Source organism: Aristolochia californica, unplaced genomic scaffold (assembly GCF_029961685.1).
Source record: "Aristolochia californica isolate CCGP_79_NKW_82.1479 unplaced genomic scaffold, dmAriCali1.0.hap1 SCAF_14, whole genome shotgun sequence".
Classification (NCBI taxonomy): Eukaryota; Viridiplantae; Streptophyta; class Magnoliopsida; order Piperales; family Aristolochiaceae; genus Aristolochia; species Aristolochia californica.
In genome coordinates, this window is record NW_027181815.1 from 24,365,392 (window position 1) to 24,385,313 (window position 19,922).

The window sequence follows — 19,922 nt, forward strand, 5'->3', positions numbered from 1 at the left end:
ACCCAAGGGATTGCTATATGCCGGAGGACCAACACGAAGAGAGCATAAATTCTTCCCACTCCACAACTGGTCTATCCGCCTCAACTTGCTGATACCAGAGTTGTGCTTCTCCCAGTAAGTGGAAAACAGCCACCCCCACTTTATCATACACTGGAACTCGTTGATGGGCAAAAAAAATTCGCAACGATATAGCCATACCAAAGGGTCTTCTGACCCATTATAAGTGGGAAATTCAAGTTTAGTGTACCTAGGTACTGTGCCTCCTCCCTGGTGGAAGGGTCCCCCCGGGATGAAGGGTCCTTGCTGGCCTGGTACAGTGCCTCCCCCATGGTTGAAGGGTCCCCCTGGGAGGAAGGGACCTTGCTGGCCAAAGAAACTCGTGCGCCTTGTAAACTCATCTCCCCCTCTGTTATATGAATGGTCCCCTCCTCTTTGCTCTGGAGTTGTGTCTTAGCATCCTCACGAGCCATGGATCTTGTCACCCTCCTCTCTTCTCTTCCTTCCATTACCTTGCTTGACGTTGAGATGGAATGAGGGATTGATGGGAATTGAATTTTGGAAAGGACAATTGGGGGAAAAACGGAAGAGAGCTTGAAGGAGCTCTGGACCTGTTTATCTAAATTACTCTAGCTAAAGTAGACTCAATTCATAATTCTCATTACCCTAGCCGTCCCCTTAAATAGGGTTGAGGACGTCCAAAACCCTAAAGACCTCTTGGGTCAATGGTTCAAACCAATAAATACTAAACTAACCCAAACCAAAAACAAAACAAAACCAAGAAATAATTACATGGAAATTGAAAAACACATTCATTAATTCCTACGCCTGCTAGTAACTCGTGATGCTATAGAGTCCATAACATCACCCCCCTCCTGGAGAAAGAGCTTGTCCTCAAGCTCGAAGGAAGGATATAAAAGTCTCAATGCTGATAACGGCTCCCATGTGGTGTCACTGGGATCGGCATCTGCCCACTGGACAAGAATTTTCCAATCACCTTGAATGTGGCGTGCTTGTATTACCTGAGCCGGAATAGAAAGGACTCTGCCCTCATGTAGTGGCGGCAGTGGAGTGTGCAGTAGGGGCGAGTCACCCGGGAAGGGCTTCAATTGGGAGACGTGAAATACATTGTGGATCTTTGATGCCGGTGGTAGCTGCAAGCGGTATGCCACGGGCCCAATTTTGTCCAATACCTGAAATAGACCATAATATTTTGGAGATAGCTTATGGTGCTTGGCTGCAGTCAGGGACAGTCGGCGGTAGTGTTGAAGCTTTAACCACACATAGTCTCCCGGGAAATAAGATGCCTCCCGGTGCTTCTTATCATAAAAGTGTTTCATAGAGTGCTGGGCCTCTTGTAGATGTGTACGTACCTCAGTGCGCATAGTATCTCTTTCAGCTAATGCTTGGTCCAAAGTGACAACTTTGGATGCCCCAGGTTCATATGGTAACAGACGAGGTGGATCTCGGCCATAAACTACCCTGAAAGGAGTAGTGCCCAGTGCTGTGTGGTAAGATGTGTTATAGCAAAATTCTGCCCATGAAAGCCATTTCACCCATCTTCTAGGTGCACCCCCCACAGAACAACGAAGATACATTTCAATCGTGCGATTGACAACCTCTGTTTGGCCGTCCGTTTGTGGATGATAGGCAGACGAAAATGCCAATTGGGTGCCCTGTAATTTGAATAATTCCTTCCAAAAGATACTGGTAAAAATGGCATCCCTGTCACTAATAATGGATGAGGGAATTCCATGTAATTGGACAATGTTGTCCATAAATAATTGAGTGACCTGAGCAGCAGTATATGGATGCGCCAAAGCAATGAAGTGCCCATATTTTGAAAACCGATCAACGATGACAAATATCACCGATTTACCTGATGAAAGGGGAAGTCTAGCAATGAAGTCCATGGAAATATCAGACCAGATTTGAGATGGTAGTTGCAGAGGTTGCAGTAGGCCTGCCGGACTTAAAGATTCGGCCTTGTTTCTTTGACAAATCTGACAAGCAACTACATAATCAGCAATTGTGCTCTACATGCCCTTCCAGTAAAAGTCCCGATTGATTCGGAGATATGTTTTCTGTCGACCCTCATGTGTGCTATCATGGATAGAGGACAAGATGGTGTGAAGAAGTGGGGATGTATTATGCAAAAAGATCATGTTTTTGTAGAGAATGAGAGGATCCTGAATCGTCCAATGAGGAGCAGCTGTCCCCTGTTGAATATCCTGATATAATGACATGAGATCCAGATATTGATGTACTTCCTCACGAATAGAATCTAATACCAGTGAACGTGGGTGACTGATAGCATAAATTTGTGTGGCGGAAATATCCCGACGTGATAAGGCATCAGCCCCCAAATTCGAACTACCTGGCTTATAATGAACCGTAAAATCGAAGCCCATGAGTTTAGTTAACCAATGCTGTTATGGGGATGTGGTGAGGCGTTGTTCAAGAAGATACTTGAGGCTGCAATGATCTATACGAATGAGAAACGGTCGTCCCCAAAGATAAGGTCGCCAATGTTGGACAACCTTGGCTAACCCAATCAATTCCCTCTCATATGCAGCTAACTTATAGTGGTGTTGTCCCAACTGACGGCTGAAGTAAGCAATGGGGAGTCCCAATTGTTGTAACACTGCCCCTATACCTCCCCCGGAGGCATCACATTCCACCACAAAGTCTCCCTCAAAATCTGGTAATTGTAGGACTGGCGCTGAGGCTAAGGCCTCCTTTAACAGGTTAAAGGCCTGTTCTGCTGAAGAAGACCAGTGGAAGGCATTTTTTTTAGCAGGTTGTTGAGTGGTGCTGCTATCTGGCCATAAGATTGGATAAATTTTCTATAACATCCCACTAAGCCCAAAAATCCCTTTAATGTTGTGATGGAGGTGGGAATCGGCCAATCTGTAACTGCTTGTATCTTGCTCTGGTCAACTTTTACGCCCACAGCTGATATGACGTGGGCCAAATATTCCACCTCAGATGTACCCATAGAACATTTTGATTTATTCAAAACCAAATGATGAGAGTGTAGAATGGTAAATACCTGATGGAGGTGGTGGAGATGTTCTTCCCAATTTTTGTTGTAGACCAGAATGTCATCAAAAAAGACTAACACATAGTTGCGCAGAAGTGATGAAAAGACCTCATTCATGAGAGCCTGAAAGGTGGAGGGTGCATTGGAGAGACCGAAGGGCATGACGAGGAACTCAAAATGACCGTGACGTGTGCGGAAGGCAGTCTTCTCCACATCCGCCGGGTGAACTCGTATTTGATGATAGCCCGATTTCAAATCTAATTTAGAAAAAATTGTAGCACCATGTAACTCATCAAGTAACTTGTCCACGACTGGAATGGGGAACTTGTCCTTAACTGTGTGCAAGTTGAGTTGCCTATAGTCGACACAAAATCTCCAAGATTTATCTTTTTTACGTACAAGTAACACTGGTGAGGAGAAAGGAGATCGACTGGGCTGGATCACACCCTGAGCGAGCATATGTATGCACTGTCGTTCTATTTCATCTTTCTAGATATGCGGGTAACGATAAGGTCGCACCACTACTAGATCAGTTCCCAACTTTAAACAAATGTGGTGATCGCAATGACGCACTGGTGGTAGACCCGTAGGATCATTAAATAAATCCGCAAATGCTGTAAGTAAAGGAGCTAACTGATCATCACCAGTGTGTTGAAGCTGCAAATTGTGAAGTGCGTTAGGTACCTATGCCACAATGCCTTGTAATGTAATTTGGCCCTGTGGTACTGAAAATGTCATAGTCCGAGCCTGAAAGTCCCATAATATCGGTCCTAATAACTGGAGCCATTTGACCCCGAGCACCAAATCAAATCCAACCAATGGAATGACTAGTAAATCCGCCTGAAATGAATGCCCGTCAATGGTGAAAGGGGTGTTAGCACATAACCCCACACTAGCAATTTTGGCCCCATTGGCCACAGAAACTGAGAGTCCCCTTTGTTGTTGAATGGCCAATCCCAATTGTTGCGCCGCTGGTTCACTGATAAAATTATGTGTGCTGCCCGAATCAACTAAAGCAAGTAGCATGAGATGATGTAACCTGGCCTTTACCTGCATGGTATTAGAAGTACGCAGGCCATGCATGGCATGGAGGGAGAGCTCTGGTTCTTGCTGTACCTCTTCAACAATTTCATTTTCAATAAGCTCTTCTGAATCTTCTTCCAACAGTTCAATACTGAATAAGCGTTTACAGGTATGTCCTGGCAGGAATTGTTCGTCACAATTAAAACATAGACCCTTTGCCTTTCGAGCGTCCATTTCCTGTTTAGTCAAAAATTTACGTGGCATAGTCTGTGGAGGCACATTGGTAGCCTGATCTGCTCGGTTTAGGGGTAGAGGACCCAAAACGTGGCCCAAATGCAGTACTCTGTATTCTGTTGTTCCAAAATGGTTTCCATTGTAAAGACTCTTTTAGAACTCTCTGTTTGTGTTCCACAGCTCTAGCATAATTCATTGCTGAGTCCAAATCTATCGGACCAAGTAATTCCACTTCCAATCGAATTGCCTCTGTCAATCCAGCATTAAAAATCTGAACATGTAGGTGAGGAGGAACAAATTCACTAGCTCAGGCCAACCTTTCTTGGAACGTTTTTTGGTAAACTTCTAAGGTGCTGGTCTGTTTATAGTTGATCAATTCCCCCACTGGGTTGCTGCTAGCTGGAGGTCCGAACCTCAACTGGCAAGCATGTTTAAAGTGCAGCCAATCCTGAATGGAATGGACATTTCGGTAGTGATGGAACCACATGAGCGCTTCATCGAGCGTGGTAGGCGGCCAAAGTAACCTTGTCCATTTCTACCGTTTGTTGATGATAAAAGAATTGTTCACATTTCATGAACCACAGTAAAGGATCTTTAGAGCCATCATATGTAGGAAAGTTAAGTTTAAAGTACCTGGGAACCGTTGATGGTCCTTGTGCGTAAGTTGCCATGGAAACCATTGGTTGGCGCAGGGGTGGATTTGGGGGTGGCGTGAATTGTTGGTGAGGTACTGGTTGTGGTTGAACATTGGTTGTTGGTGATGGCGTTGGTGCTTGAAGTGCAGCAAGTTGTCGGATGACGGTTTGTAGAGATGAATCCAGTGTTTGTAATGTATTATTGATGTGAGAAATTTTAGTACCTTGAAGAGTGGATCGTTGTTGAAGTTCTGAAAGTACTTGACGTATGTCCTCTGGAGAAGAGGAATCACCGAGGGTGGACCTGTCTGATACCACGTTGTTAGGATGCTCACGAGCCATGGATCTTGTCACCCTCCTCTCTTCTCTTCCTTCCATTACCTTGCTTGACGTTGAGATGGAATGAGGGATTGATGGGAATTGAATTTCGGAAAGGAGAATTGGGGGAAAAACGGAAGAGAGCTTGAAGGAGCTCTTGACCTATTTATCTAAATTACTCTAGCTAAAGTAGACTCAATTCATAATTCTCATTACCCTAGTCGTCCCCTTAAATAGGGTTGAGGACGTCCAAAACCCTAAAGACCTCTTGGGTCAATGGTTCAAACCAATAAATACTAAACCAACCCAAACCAACAAACAATTACATGGAAATTGAAAAGACACATTCATTAATTCCTACGCCTATTGGTAACTCGTGATGCTATAGAGTCCATAACATTGTGTTCCTTCTAGTAGTCAGACCAATCTCCATGTTGTCCATTCTTCTATTCAAGGTCTCCATACCAATATCAACCTTAGAGAACCTCTCCAATTCAAAAAATCTTTTCTCATTATCTGCATTGCCTTTGAGGATAGCTTCAAGCAATTCATGGTTGCTGATATCTACCGGGTTACCCTGCTCTGATACCAGGTTGTTATGGTCCCTAGCCATGTATCTAGTAACTCGACGAGTCAAATAAGGATCCAGCACTGTTAGAGGGTTTCTTAACACATTTTTGTGAAAAGAAACTCTCTTTTACTTCCCTCACACGTTATAATTGAAAAGGAGTTTCCTTTTCTCAATTATAGATGCACCAATTCAATCAAGAAACTGTTTTAAGGATCCAATTATGAAACCCTACTTTATACCTCACGTCAATGAGTAGGGTTTCTGAATTCATGCAACTACCAATGCTGAATGTAAAGAGGACAGTCTCTAGCTCTTCTAAACTTGGAAAAGATAGATAAAAATACCTCTTGAAGACCTCCTTCAATCAACAACTCGAAAATCCCTTTCTTGATGCTAAGGCTCACGCAAATCCTCCTTCCCTCACTGCTGGTTCGTGGAAGAGATGGATGACTATTGCAGCATGGAAGAGAAGGTTGATTCCTCCTCCTTTTCCTACCAAGATCTCCTCAAAGACTCCCCAATGGATGCAGCAAACCCCCAAGGATAGTTCAAGCCAAGAACCCTAGGATAGGGAACCTAGCAAGAACCTAATTACTCTATTTTACTCTAAATCCGAACTTACCTTATTTCTCATTCCTTACCCTTTAAATAGGGTCATTCACACCAAGATACGTTAGGGTTAGGTTTATAAATCCCAACTATACCCCTACCTTCAAGTCTTATTACATAATCAATCAAATTCGAAATTAAAAGCAACATAAGTAATAAAAGTAAAATTAGGTGACTTGGTGAGTCATTGTCTCCTCCTCTAAGTGACTCAGTGTGCTATTGAGTCCATAACAGTGGACTCTATTCATCGAGCACTAATTGAACAAGACCAGGTGCTACAGAATATTTTGGATCGCCTCCTCAAAACATAGGTTTGTGTGAAGGACTTTTACGATAAGGGACATCGGGATATCGAATACAAGGAAGGTGACTATGCCTGGTTACTACTTCATCCTTATCGTCAACACTCACTGGCGGGCCAACAACATCATAAACTTCCCCCAAAATACTTTGGGCCTTTCGCTATTATTCGGCGCATCAGGCCAGTAGCCTATCAATTGCAACTTTCCGCAACGGCTAAACTTCATGATGTGTTCCATGTTTCCTTACTTAAACCCTTTAAGGGTCCACCTCCGTCGACAATTCTGTCTCTTCCTTCGGTGGACAATGGACTGGTTATTCTTATTCCAGCTACGGTATTGTGGGCCCTTCAGATTAATGACCAGTGGGAGATTCTTGTACAGTGGAAGGACACAGAAAAAGAAGATGCGACATGGGAGCAGCTAGCCAACTTCCAACATGTCTACCCATCTTACGAGCTTGAGGACAAGTTCTTTCTCCATTTGAGGAAGGGGGGCTTGATGTTGAGGACACAATAGCACACCGAGTCACCCAAAGGAGGAGGCAATAACTCACTGAGTTAATTACATTTAAATTTCATATTTTATAATACTTTAAATATATTTTTTTCATTAATTATGTATTGATCAAGGACACAAGGGTAGAATTATCAATTTAAGCCCAAAAACTCTAATGATGTCAAACCCTATTTAGTGGGTAGAGAAATAGAAAAGAGGCAAGTATTGAATTAGGTTAAACAAGGTTTGGAGTTCTCCTTGACGAGCTCCAGGTATAGTTCTCTCTTGATTTGGGTTTATTCTTACTCTCTTTGAATTCTGGTTTGCATTGATATTATCCAAGCCAAGGGAAAGGGACTTGAGTTACTGTTTTTTGAGTTCAAGTTGAGGTTGTAGCCTCTTCCACTTTCACAGCAGCAAAAGGGAATTGTTCTCCTTCTTTCTGAGCAAGAAAGGGAATTCTTGAATCCCTAACCGAGCAGCACATCTAAAAGAGGTAGCTTTAGCCTCTGACCAAGCAAGGCAGGGTTAGAAAGTCCTTACTCCTCCAACATGAACCGCAGCAACCTTCGAAGAGGGTCCCTACCCTCTTAGACGTGAGCAGAAAATGGGTTTAACCCTTCCTGGTCGAGAACATCAAGAGACTTCACCCCTTAACCGAGAAGATGTAAGGAAAGGAGGCTCATTTCCTCCTTACCGAGAGCAACAACAACATTACAGAGCTGGATTCACAATTCCCACATCGAGTTACTCGATCCATGGCTAGGGACCATAACAAGGCCCCCTTAAGGGAATTGTAGTAATTCTGAGTAGGTCACTCTTACTACTTGTATTTTTAGCATCCATCTTTAAGCAAACAAATGCTTAAACCACACTCAAGATCAATTATAGAAGTTCCAAATTTAAGAGTGAGTAAAATCAAAGTGGGAAGTCACTTTAAAATCATACATAGGCTGCCAAATAAGTGAATCCGGATGTCCCAAATAGACCAAATAGGTGAAGATCTTCTAAAAATAATCCACTAATTCAAACTTAAAGGATCTGTGTACCAAATCAGTCACTTGCAAATTGAGCTATAGAATCTTATCCACAAGATCACGTACCTAAATCATAAAAAAATTCATGCCTTTTGTCAAGTGGAGTCACCATCCAAAAATGAATCAAATCCTCCTGTGTCCTTAAAGCAAAAAAACTCACAAGAGGATAGAGTAAAAACTTATGCCATAACCCAAAATTCCAACATCGTGGCTAAACACTTAAGAACCACAATTTGCTTTCTTCGAGATCCTTTGTAGAAAATAAGGTCTCTAATAAATCTCAACTCATAGGGAAAATTCAACTTCCAAGTAACCAAGTTTTGGAAATCAAGAGAGTAGAGAAAGCAGCAGAATAGTAGAGGTATGTAGATGAATTTTTATTATGTTGGAATTTAACCATATGTTGATGCACCGGCTAAATAAATAGACCACATGAGCAGCACCAAGTGTAAGAGGACTTGTAGCAAAGTGTGATGGAATTCCAACTCAGAGGAAATTGAGCCAAGTTACATGTAAGTAACTGAAGTTCAAATCATTTCCATCACATAAGCATCCTCTTCTCAAATCATCAATATTGATAAAACAACTTGTAACAACCGAACTTGATCAAACTTGTAATTTAGCTACAAGAAGACCAAGATTATAACAACTTCTTAACACAAAGAATTAACCTTCACAACGTCTCATATGAAGGTCATCTTGTCTTTATGTAATCTAGAGATCAAAGGCTCAACATATAGCAAAGAAAATGTGTAAATAATAACCAGAAATGACTTATCTTTTCATGACTGGACTCCCTCCTTCATGAGTAACTTCATGGTCATATCTTCATAATAAAAAAATTTCATATATTTTATCAAAGGGATCCTAAACTCTATGCTTTGATACCATATAGAATTTAAGATCTCATGATAAGAACTTCCACCAAACTAAGAAGAAGGAGAAGAGAGAGAGAAGGGATCAACCACCAAGAGAGAGAGCTTGGACGAAGGAGAAGATGGAGAGCGCCTAACAAGGGAGAGAGCTTGGACAAACTTTGGGAAAAAGGAGGAGAGAGCATGAATGCTCTACCTCTTAGCCAATGCCTCTATTTATAGCTTTTAAAATGCCCTTAGGGCTACAACATTATCTATGAAGAGACATAAAAAAGACAAATATTTACAACTTCATGCCATCTTTATGAGAAGTCTTCTTATTTACCCATATGCTACCTCTTAGATGTGTGGGTTTTCTTTCCTTGGACGTGTGGGCTTGAGCCCATCTTCCAATACTTTCTTTCCTTGGATGTGTAGTCTTGAGCCTGTTGAATTTAGGACCCCTTTTCCATAATCACAAGCAAAAGAAAGAAGCAAGAACAAGAGAAAAAAGGGGAGAAAAGCTCTCGGGTAGAGCAGAAAAAATTAAAAGGGAAAGGATGAGTTGTGCCAAGCAAGGAGAGGGAGAGAGAGAACAAACTCGGGATTGAATGTGTTGCTTGATTAATTCTGAATTACAACCTCTCTATTTATAGGAGAGGAGGAGGTAGAGTCCTCATACAAGTTGTCATTTAATCCTAATTACATTCTAATGCTAACTCTTCAATATAAGTAAGTCTATTCAAACTAGAGCTCCTAGAAGACAAATTGGAGAAGAACTAGGAGTTCTTTATTATCCACGTGAATATAAGGGATAAGCCAGCTCGTGGCCTTATCCTAGTAGGCCCCTCATGATTCTCCAAAGCACCTTGATAATTGTACCAATTCGTGAGATCTTGTGGCCCCACTTGATCTTCAAGTCTTCTAAATCAACTCAGCTTGTGTTTCTTGATTCTTTTACTCGAGCTTGCTTTGGGAGAGGACTCTTCTTGGTGTCCCAAGTCCTCTAGGATTCTTCTTGATGACCTACATCCTCATGGTGGGTCCCACCAACTCGAGCACCATGGTGGGCATCACATTGTAACACTCCCCCTCAAGCTGGGGGTGAGAAAACGTCATAAACTCCCAGCTTGCTGCATATGGTAAACATGATTTTGTGAGTGACTGGTTTGGTGAGGATGTCTGCAACTTCATTTTGTGAGGAGATGTGCTTCAGAGATAAGAGACCAGCTTGGAATTTTTCTCGTATAAAGTGGCAATCAACTGCAATGTGCTTTGTTCTCTCATGGAAGACTGGATTCAATGCAATATGTATTGCTGCTTGGTTGCAATATAGATCCATTGGAGCTTCTTTATAAAATCCCAATTCACTGAGAAGGGAGCTTATCCATAAAAGTTCACTTATAGTGTGTGTCATGGCTTTATATTCTGCTTCTGCACTGGACCGTGCTACCACATTCTGTTTTTTTGCTTTTCCATGTAACCAGATTTCTTCCAACCATCTTGCAAAACCTAGAAGTAGATTTTTTATCATCTGGGGATCCAGCCCAGTTTGCATTCGTGAATCCCTCAATGTTGAAGTGTCCATGTTTTTTTTATAGAGGAACCCCCTTTCAGATAACGTAGTATCCTCTCAAGTGCTTGCCAATGACTAAGTTGTGGCTTGTGTATGTACTGACTTACCACACTTACTGCATATGAAATATCTGGCCTCGTTACACATAGGTAAATAAGACGCCCTACTAACCTTTGATATTTGCCAATATCCACGTCTTCTCCAGTGCCTCCACATAACTTTGTATTTGCACCCATAGGAGTGTCTACCGGTTTGCATCCCAACATACTTGTTTCTTCTAGTAGATCAAGGGTATATTTTCTTTGGGATAGAATAATCCCATGTCTGGATTGTAAGACCTCAATACCCAAAAAGTATTTCAGTAATCCAAGATTTTTTGTCTTGAATTCAACACATATTTTTTATTTATTTTTTGAATGCCCTCAGAGTCACTTCCAATTAAAATGATATCATCAACATAAACACCTAGAATCACCTTACCTCTTGTTGTGTTCTCAATAAATACTGAGTGGTCTGCAAAGCATCTGTAAAAACTTGCCCATATGATGGCTTGACTAAAATTTTCAAACCATGCCCGTGGGGATTGCTTTAGCCCATATAGAGATTTTTTAAGGCAAAATACGGACTCCCCCTCAACCACATATCCAGGTGGTTGTTGCATATAAATTTTTTCTTTTATATCACCATTGAGAAAGGCGTTTTTGACATCCAGTTGATATATTGGCTATGATGAATTAGCTGCCAAGGATAATAATATACGTACCAAGGTCATTTTTGCCACTGGAGAGAATGTCTCATCATAATCAATGCCATAGCATTGAGTGTATCCTTTAGCAACCAGTCAAGCTTTCAGTCGTGCAATAGTCCCATCCGGATTATGTTTCATTGTATAAACCCACTTGTAACCAACGGGTTTTTTGTCTGTAGGTAGAGGAACCAGTGATCATGTATGATTATCATTGAGTGTCTTCATTTCTTCATCCATTGTTGCCTTCTACCCTAGATGTTGTAGAGCCTCCTGATATAACTATGGAACAGATATGGAGGAAATATAAGAAATAAACTGACAACATAAAGGTGAGAGGCGATGATGAGACACAAAATTGGAGATAGGATAAGAAGTAGAAGGTTGAGTACATGAACGAGGTTCTTTTTTTATAGCAATAGGGCGAGTATCAAATTGAGGACAAAAAACAATAGGTGAGGAAGAACTTACCTCTGGTGGATCCGACAACTCGGCAGGTGTGGTATCGGCCATTGTCTCTGGGGGCTGATCAATCTCTGTATCACGAGGTACAACCGGTCTAGGAGAATTTAGTACTGATGACATACCAAGTGGAGCGTTGTCAGAATAATATGATGAGTCTTCAAAGAATGTTACATCCCTGGACAGAAATAAATGTTGCAAAGAGGGACTCTAACAAACATAACCCTTCTGTGTACGAGAGTATCCCAAAAAGATACATTTTATAGATTTAGGGTCAAGTTTGTTGTGTCTGGGTGAAGTATTATGGACAAAAAATTGACAACCGAAGACTTTCAATGGTAATGCGAATGGATCATCATGTGGTAATAATTTAGAGTAGGGGGATTTATTCCCAAGAACAGTAAACGGTAGATGATTTATAAGAAAGCATGTTGTAAGAATAGCGTGGGGCCAATAGAAATATGGAACTTTCATGGCATATAAGAGACCTCGAGCTACCTCAAGAATATGACGATTCTTTCATTCGGCTACACCATTTTGTTGAGGAGTATAGGCACATGATGTTTGATGGATAATGTCATTCTCTTGACAAAATGAGTCAAGGTCTTTTGAGACATACACTTTGGCATTATCAGACCAAAGAATTTTTATCTTCTGACCAAATTGTGTGAGTACCATTGCATAGAAAGATTTAAAAATAGATGGTATCTCAGAACATTCTTTAAAAGTAAACAACCAAGTTGTGCAAGTAAAATCATTAATAAAAGTGATAAAGTATTTGACTTGTGAAATATTAGAGACACTCAAAGGCCCCTAGACATCAGTATGAATCAAAGAAAAAGGAATGTTACTTTTGACATCTGGACGAGGAGAGCATGTACTCCTTTGACGTTTACTTAACTGACAAACCTCACAACTGAATTCTGACCTTATCTTAAGAGATGAAAATATATAATGAAGAGATTGTACGGAAGGATGTCCCAACCGATTGTGCCATATCGTGTCTCATTCTTAGAAGTAGACACCATATTGACTTTTGGCATGTCCAAGTAGTAGAGTCCTCCTTGTTCATGGCCTCCACCAATCACCTGCTTCGCTATAAGATCCTTAAAAACACATGAAGTAGGTGAGAAAGTGACCAAGCAATCAAAATATTTTGTAAGCTGACTCACAGAGAATAAGTTTAAAGGAAAGGAATGAACAAAAAGAATATCATGGAGCAGAAGTGATGGGGTGACAGATGTAGAACCTTTTCCTTTGACTGTTGTTTGTGAATCGTCAGCTATGGTAACAAACTTGTATGAAAGACTCGGAGATAAGGAATGTAATAAAAAAATTTTACCTGTAAGATGCTCGGAGGCACCTGAATCAATTATCTAGGATGAAGAAGAGGCAGATAGCATACCTAAAGTAGTGGTGGCAGCAGTAGTGGAAGAGGGGCTAGGAGAAGACCCTAGCATGGTCTTCATCTTCTAAAATAATTCATACTCTTCATCAATAATACTTTTTTGTGCAGCTGGGGGATTGTCTTCTTGTGCATTACTTATGAGGGCTTGGTTAGCCCCTGTTGATTCTGACTTGTTATTCGCTTTGTAGAATATATCTTTATTGTGGTCATATCTACCATAGTAAGTGCATGGCCTAAAACGACACTGGTCTATAGTGTGGCCCAAAATTTTACAATGAGTACATTTAATATCATCTGTTCGACCAACATGATAACCTTTTCCACCTCTTCCTCTGCCCCCTCTATAACCTCTTCCTCGGCCTTGGCTGCGGTCAGAGGATAATCCTCTATGATCAGAATACATAGTGGACGATACATCAGTAGTAGAGGAAGAAGTGTCAAAAATACGTAGAAGTGTTGCACATACATCATCAAATTTTGGGACAGCAAAAGCACTCAGTAGTTGACTCTTAGCAATCTCAAGATGAGGTTTAATATTTGCAAGACAAATAGCAGTAATTAATGTCTCCTTTTGTTTATCTTGGATAAAAATATCAGTGGAGGAGGGCTGAGCTAACTTCCACTCTTGAAGAAAGCCTCTAAACCGTGCCAAGTATTCATAAATGTTTTCTCCTTATTTAGTATTCAACATTCTCTGGAGAATATCATACGGTCTATGCAGTGTATCAGGGCATGTCTCCCAAATATGTAGGTTTAGTGCATGTCTCCCAAATATGTTTAGCAGTATCAAGATGAATAACATTACTAGAGACATGTTCTTCCATGCTATTTATCAACAAACCAATTACCAAAGTATTATTCTTCAGCCACTTCATATAAAAAATATCATCTTCATCAACTGGAGGTCCTCGGGTAGTGAGGTGACCGTGTAGGTCTTTGGTTATAAGAAATCTCCTAACCGAGGTGGACCAACTCATAAAATTTGATATCCCACGTAAGGGTATGGTGGTGATATTTAGTATATCACCTTTGATATTCATATTCTCATTAGCCATGATAGACTCTTCTTTTTTAAAAAAAACTTCAAATAATCTCACCAAGTAGCACTTCTTCAATCAACTCGATATATGTAAATATAGCATCAATGCGAATTATATTTTTTTTTTCTTCAGAATACCACTCATAAGAGGCTCAATAGAACTCTTCAATATCAGGGAAATCTTATCCCACGAAAAAAAATTCAATAATCTGAGTATGAACTGGTCTCAACAAACAAAATTTCTAAACCTATAAAATTGTTTTGATAGCTCCGTCTAGATTGAGGGGCATGCATATTCATAATATAATCCTATGAAAGCATTTACATATTCATCCTTGAATCATCATAAAAAAAACGATAACCAGAAAGAGGAGTTGGATGAGGGGAAAGTTCCTTTGTTGGGAAGAGAGGAGTTTTAAATTTTTATTATAATAGTTATTTAAAATAAAAAAAGTTAGGAAGGGTTTCACCTCCCCCTATTCTTCTTTGTTGATTAACAAAGAGGAAATGGGGGAGGGGCATCGTCTTCCCCAACCCATGCCAGGGCATCATTAAAATGTCTATCTATATTTGCAAAACTATTTGTGGAGGTATATCCAATCATTTTCTCGTGCAATCTACCTAGATTTCTCCATTCCTAACAGATATATTATCCCAAATCATTTTCTCGTGCAATCTACCTAGAGTTCTCCATTCGTAATAGGTATATTATCCTCATTAACTTTAAATTTGAAATACGTAGCTAAGAAGAAAAACTTGAGAACCAAACCACATCGAGTTCCAAGTCTAAGTCATAACAATGGGAAAATATGGATGATTAGGTTTATCTCAAAGATATGTTTCAAAACTTCAATGCTTCGTGAGCCGGCGTGAAGCTAGCAACTATTTTGAGAGGCACTAAGTTAATGGAAGAAAAGAAGAGACTAGTTGTAAGCTAAAATTCTTCAACTTAAAAAGGATTTTTTCTTTAAAATCCTCTACCTCTCCTCTATTTGTATAGCTTCTCTTGTTAGGATACAAAAAGAGGACTTGGATGAGGGGAAAGTTCCTTTGTTGGGAAGAGAGGTACATGGGAGGAACTTTTTACTTTTATTATTCTTAAAATTAATAATTAATAATCTATCATCAAAATTAATTAGATTTATATTCAAAATTGTATTATATTTAGAAACAACTAGCTGCAGTTAGAATTATGGTATCCATGAAGGTCTTCCTTCTTCTTATCTGAAAAGTTAAAAAAATAATCTTTCTTATGAGGCATTTGAACTGATCCTAGTGTGAAATAATATTTAAAATGATTCTTAAAGGGTTACTTTTGGGCCCCCAGATGTACTTTTTCCCGTCACCCTTTCCGATGCAACGTGTCGATGACGGTAGTTATGAAGCACAAGGGAAGAGAAAAGCCTTCGATCGGCCTCGGTGAGTTTCGAAAACTCTTCCCAGAAACTATTCCATAAACAGTCAATATACAATACAGAATCCTATTCTCCTCGACTCTCGCAGAAAAGGTCGTCATCCTCTTCGTCCCTGCACAGCCGCGTCTCATACACGTATCAGCAGGTACGTTTCTTTTTCTTCCTCTAATTGCCCAGTCTCTTAGGGCTTCCCCAACTCCCTTCCCGCTATTGTCTTATTTCCCTTTGGAAGGACGATTCTACCATTCTGTGACATTCGTTTTTGTTTTGTTTTTACTTTCCTTTGTTTTTTGTTCTCGCTCTGGTAGTTTTGTGGTTGTTGTCAAGAGAATGCCTTCAGATTTTCAGACATGAGTTCGGGCATCGAGATTGAAGACGGCCGCGTTCTGGAGCTCTTCGAGAAGGCCTCAGAGATATTGATCATAGGAAGTGAAGGCTCCGTGCCTGCGGGGCGGCGCGCGCTGGGTCTCAGTAATGCCTCGCAAAGCCCTGATTGGGACTCGAATAATGAACCTGAAGAAGCATTGAGCGACAGCGCCTGCAATTCATCTCACATTGCTTCCGTCGAGGTTGTGGGTCCTGTTGCTGGTGACTATGGTGTGAACTTTTGCACCGCTGAAATCCCTTCTAACGGTAATTTGTTTCCTGAGGACGAACAAGAGGAGCCCGTATTGAAAAGAGAGTCTTCCCAGACGTTCGATGTAGAGGAAAAGGATTCTAATATGACTGTCATTGCGTGTTTTGATCCATTGAAGGAATCCCCGGGGTCTATAGATTTGTTTGACCACTCGTACGTTGGCTCATCCGAGCAACGACCTCTGTCCACGGACCGGCTACAAATTGGTCTAGGGAGTGAGGATGACTCTGGCTGTTCAATAGGACGGGCTACTTCGGCTTCCCTTGGTAATGAACTCCGTCAGAATGAGGACGGAAAGGTGCCTTTTTCTGCCTTCGGGTCAATTATTTTGGGATCAAAGAATGAGCAAAAGGTATTGGAATCTTCTGTGGCATCAGAACAATTGAATTCAGTCAGTAGTGTGCAGCGTAGTGGCAGCAGTTCACAAGAGTTTCTTACAGAGTTTGATCAAAATCATGAGGTTTTGACATTGAATCTTGGTAGCCAGCCTTCAATTATAGGGTTTAAAGAGAGTGAAGGAGTTGATGATTCACCAAGGTTGTGGCCTCCTAATGGGAAGCAAAAGCGTGCAATTTTTGAGGCAGAGGAAGCCCAAACATTGGGCATCGAGAAAAAGTCTTCTATTTCAACCAGTAAAACATGTCTGGGTGTGGTCTCGAGATCCCTTGTGCCTGTTCTATCAACAATGCATCCCATTAACACCACTTCAAAGCAATTTCCACTGTTGGCTTGTGATCATGAAGGTTGCATCTCCTCTGAATTGGACGCAGATGCAAAGTTCTTGGTTATTGGGAGCAAGGGAATAGGTGATTTGGTAATGGAACCTAGGGTCACCTCACAGAGTATTTGGTTGCAAAGGGTTGAACAAAACAAAGTTGTAGGTGAATTTTATGCTGTTGGAGATAGTAATATTTTCCAATTGGATGAGCAAAAGACACCTGTTGTTGAGGATGAAAGAATGCAAACACTGGTAGATATTGGACTAGAGGCTCAAACTGTCAGCATCGGTAGAATGGCTGACACCGGAAAAGCTTCTCATCTGTCACTGTCAGCTTCACCAGGTACCTGTATAGTGGAAGATGGGCGAGACTCAGTGACAGATGGATTTTCAGCTGTTGTGAACGAAGCAACCTCTATGATAGGTGCAGAGGCAGATCCATGTAATTTGACAGACATTACTTCTTGTGTGGTTAGTGGCTATTCAGGAAGCCCTTTGGTATCCAAGGAATCTGTTTCGCCTACTAATTTCAGTACTGGATTTTTAACTGATGGGCTAGAGAGATCTGAAATGTCAAAAATGGAAGAACAGAAATGCAGTTTTAATGTTGCTTTTTCCTATGTGGTGGAAGCCTCTGCAGCTTCTTTAAAGTCATCTCAAGTAATGGATGATGTTTTGGGCCCCATTTCTAGCTCTTTGATTCAGTTGACAGCTCTGGCTTGTGATGAAACTGGTTCCTTGCCCAGGGTTGATGACAATGGCATAGAATCATCAACTATAAAGTCTGATTGGAGAAATCCTTTGGAACCTGGGGGGGTTGATATATTGACTGGTTTGAATCATGAGGATAATGATGTCGTGACAGTACTGGAATTTGAATCTGCTGAGGAAGTCAGATTCCAAAGGCTCTGCGCAGAGATAAATGTTAATGTTGCTGATGTTGACTCTCATTGCATGGTGGAAGCAGAACCTGCTCCTGTTTCCCATGTAGTTTCTCCTTGCTTTAATAATGTCAAGCAGGTTGTAGAGGCATTTGGAAATAACACCAAGTCTTCAATGGCAGAGAGTGATGACATGGATCCATTGGGGAAATCACCAACTTTAAGAAATGTTTGTGTGCCAAAGAGTGAGCCAGCTGGGACAGTGACTGAATTTTTAGTTTTGGAAGAAAAGAAGTCCAGAATGTCAAATACAGAGCAGGCGATTTGTTGCTCGGCAGGAGTTGCTTCTTGCTCTATTCTGGAAGATGCAGTGGATTCTCTTTCTGTGGGAAGCACCCATTCCAGAGATTCTCCAAGGCTAACCAGAATGAGAAAAGCTGCAAGGCAGTGTTGGAAGACCCTCGAAGCAATTGCAGTTTCATTAAGCCAATCAAGAAAGAAGAGAAGCTCGTTGTGCAAACGAGCTCGAAATCCTACTTGGGGTGCATTGCTAAATATAGAAGAGGTATTTGCACGAGAAGGGAAAATCCTAGAATCTAAATTTGGTAAAGTTCCAAAGTACAGATTGAGAAAAGGAAGGGGTGGATTAGGAGAACGAGGAAGACAGAAGAAAATTCGAACTAAAGGATGTTCACATGTTTCAAAAAAGAAACAGAGGAACACAACTGGTCAGATCCATTTAAAGCTCAAAATTGATGAACAACTGGTGCTTCCTATATTTCCTGAGTTTGTAGATTTGCCAGCATCTATACAAACTGTTGTAAATGATGTTTCTCCAGAGTTAGAAAGCTTCAAGGAAGATCTTAAATTGGATAACAAATTGAGTACTTCTCTTGATTGTAACCCTGAAAAACTGTCGAGGGAGTTATCACGTGATAAAGACTTGGAGAGCATTGTGACACAAGAAACCTCATTGGAAAACAATTTTGGCGAATTTCTTGGAGTTTCTTCCCAAACGGAAACTCAAACATCTGTAGGAGCATTTTATAATAGGAATCTGGATCCGGGTACTTCACCTGACTCTAATGTGTTTCATAAAATTCCAGGCCTTACTGAAATAACAAGTGCTATTTGTACCATGAGTGAAACAGCTAATCCAAGTGATTCTGGTATGTGGCCATCTCCAAATTTGGATGTGCTTCATTTGGTTCCAGTTCCGGATGCTGTTGAGAGAGAAAATGGTGGAGGCGAGGGTGAAGATCAAGAGATATTAGTCAATGGTACATTATTTGATTCCCAAGCTGTAGTTCCTCCTGAAGCTATTTTGCCTGTGAATGTGCAGCAAAATAGGAAGAAGAAAGAAAGTCAAGATAAAAATATAAACAATGGGCAATGTCCTTCGCCTGCTGAGAATGGATTCTTTAGTTCTGAAAATATTAGGATGGGTAAGATACAATCAAGATATAGACGTCAACGGAAAACAGGAGAGAAACTAGAACTCAGAAAAAAGGAAATAGGCATGCAGTGTTCAGAGAGAAAATCTTCAAATAGCGGGATACAGTTAGAGACACCAATTAGTGAAATGGCTCAATTGGAGATCTGCCAGGAAATTTCAATAGTTGAAGCAGGGTCAGATTCCCAAGGAATTCCTGTGCAAAATGATCTAGTTAAAGCACTTACTGCTTCCAGAATATCCATAGGTAGTCATACCAAAGAAATAACTTCAAGTCCTGATTCATTGTCACCAGTTGGGAAAAATGCTCGTAGGCAAAAGAAGGGCCCAAGACAGAAGTCTAATAAGAGAAAAGTCAAGAAAGATATTGCAGGGCAGGATGCTCTGAAAGAGAATAACGCTTCAGACTTGAGCAACTCAACTGGTTCCAGTTAAACTCCGTACTCCATATTTTTCTTACCTTCATCTTT

General features: G+C 40.9%; 1 protein-coding gene across 1 annotated transcript in view; it reads left to right on the plus strand.

Annotated features, from left to right (window-relative positions):
* The first annotated feature begins 15,805 nt into the window (after positions 1-15,805).
* LOC137949730 (uncharacterized) overlaps positions 15,806-19,922 on the plus strand; it is a 56,781-nt gene continuing 52,664 nt past the window's right edge. Inside the window, exons 1-2 of the mRNA XM_068795890.1 lie at positions 15,806-15,908; positions 16,072-19,882. Of these exons, the coding sequence (XP_068651991.1) occupies positions 16,114-19,882 (3,769 nt within the window). The 5' untranslated portion in view covers positions 15,806-15,908; positions 16,072-16,113. The remainder of the gene's footprint in view (positions 15,909-16,071; positions 19,883-19,922) is intronic.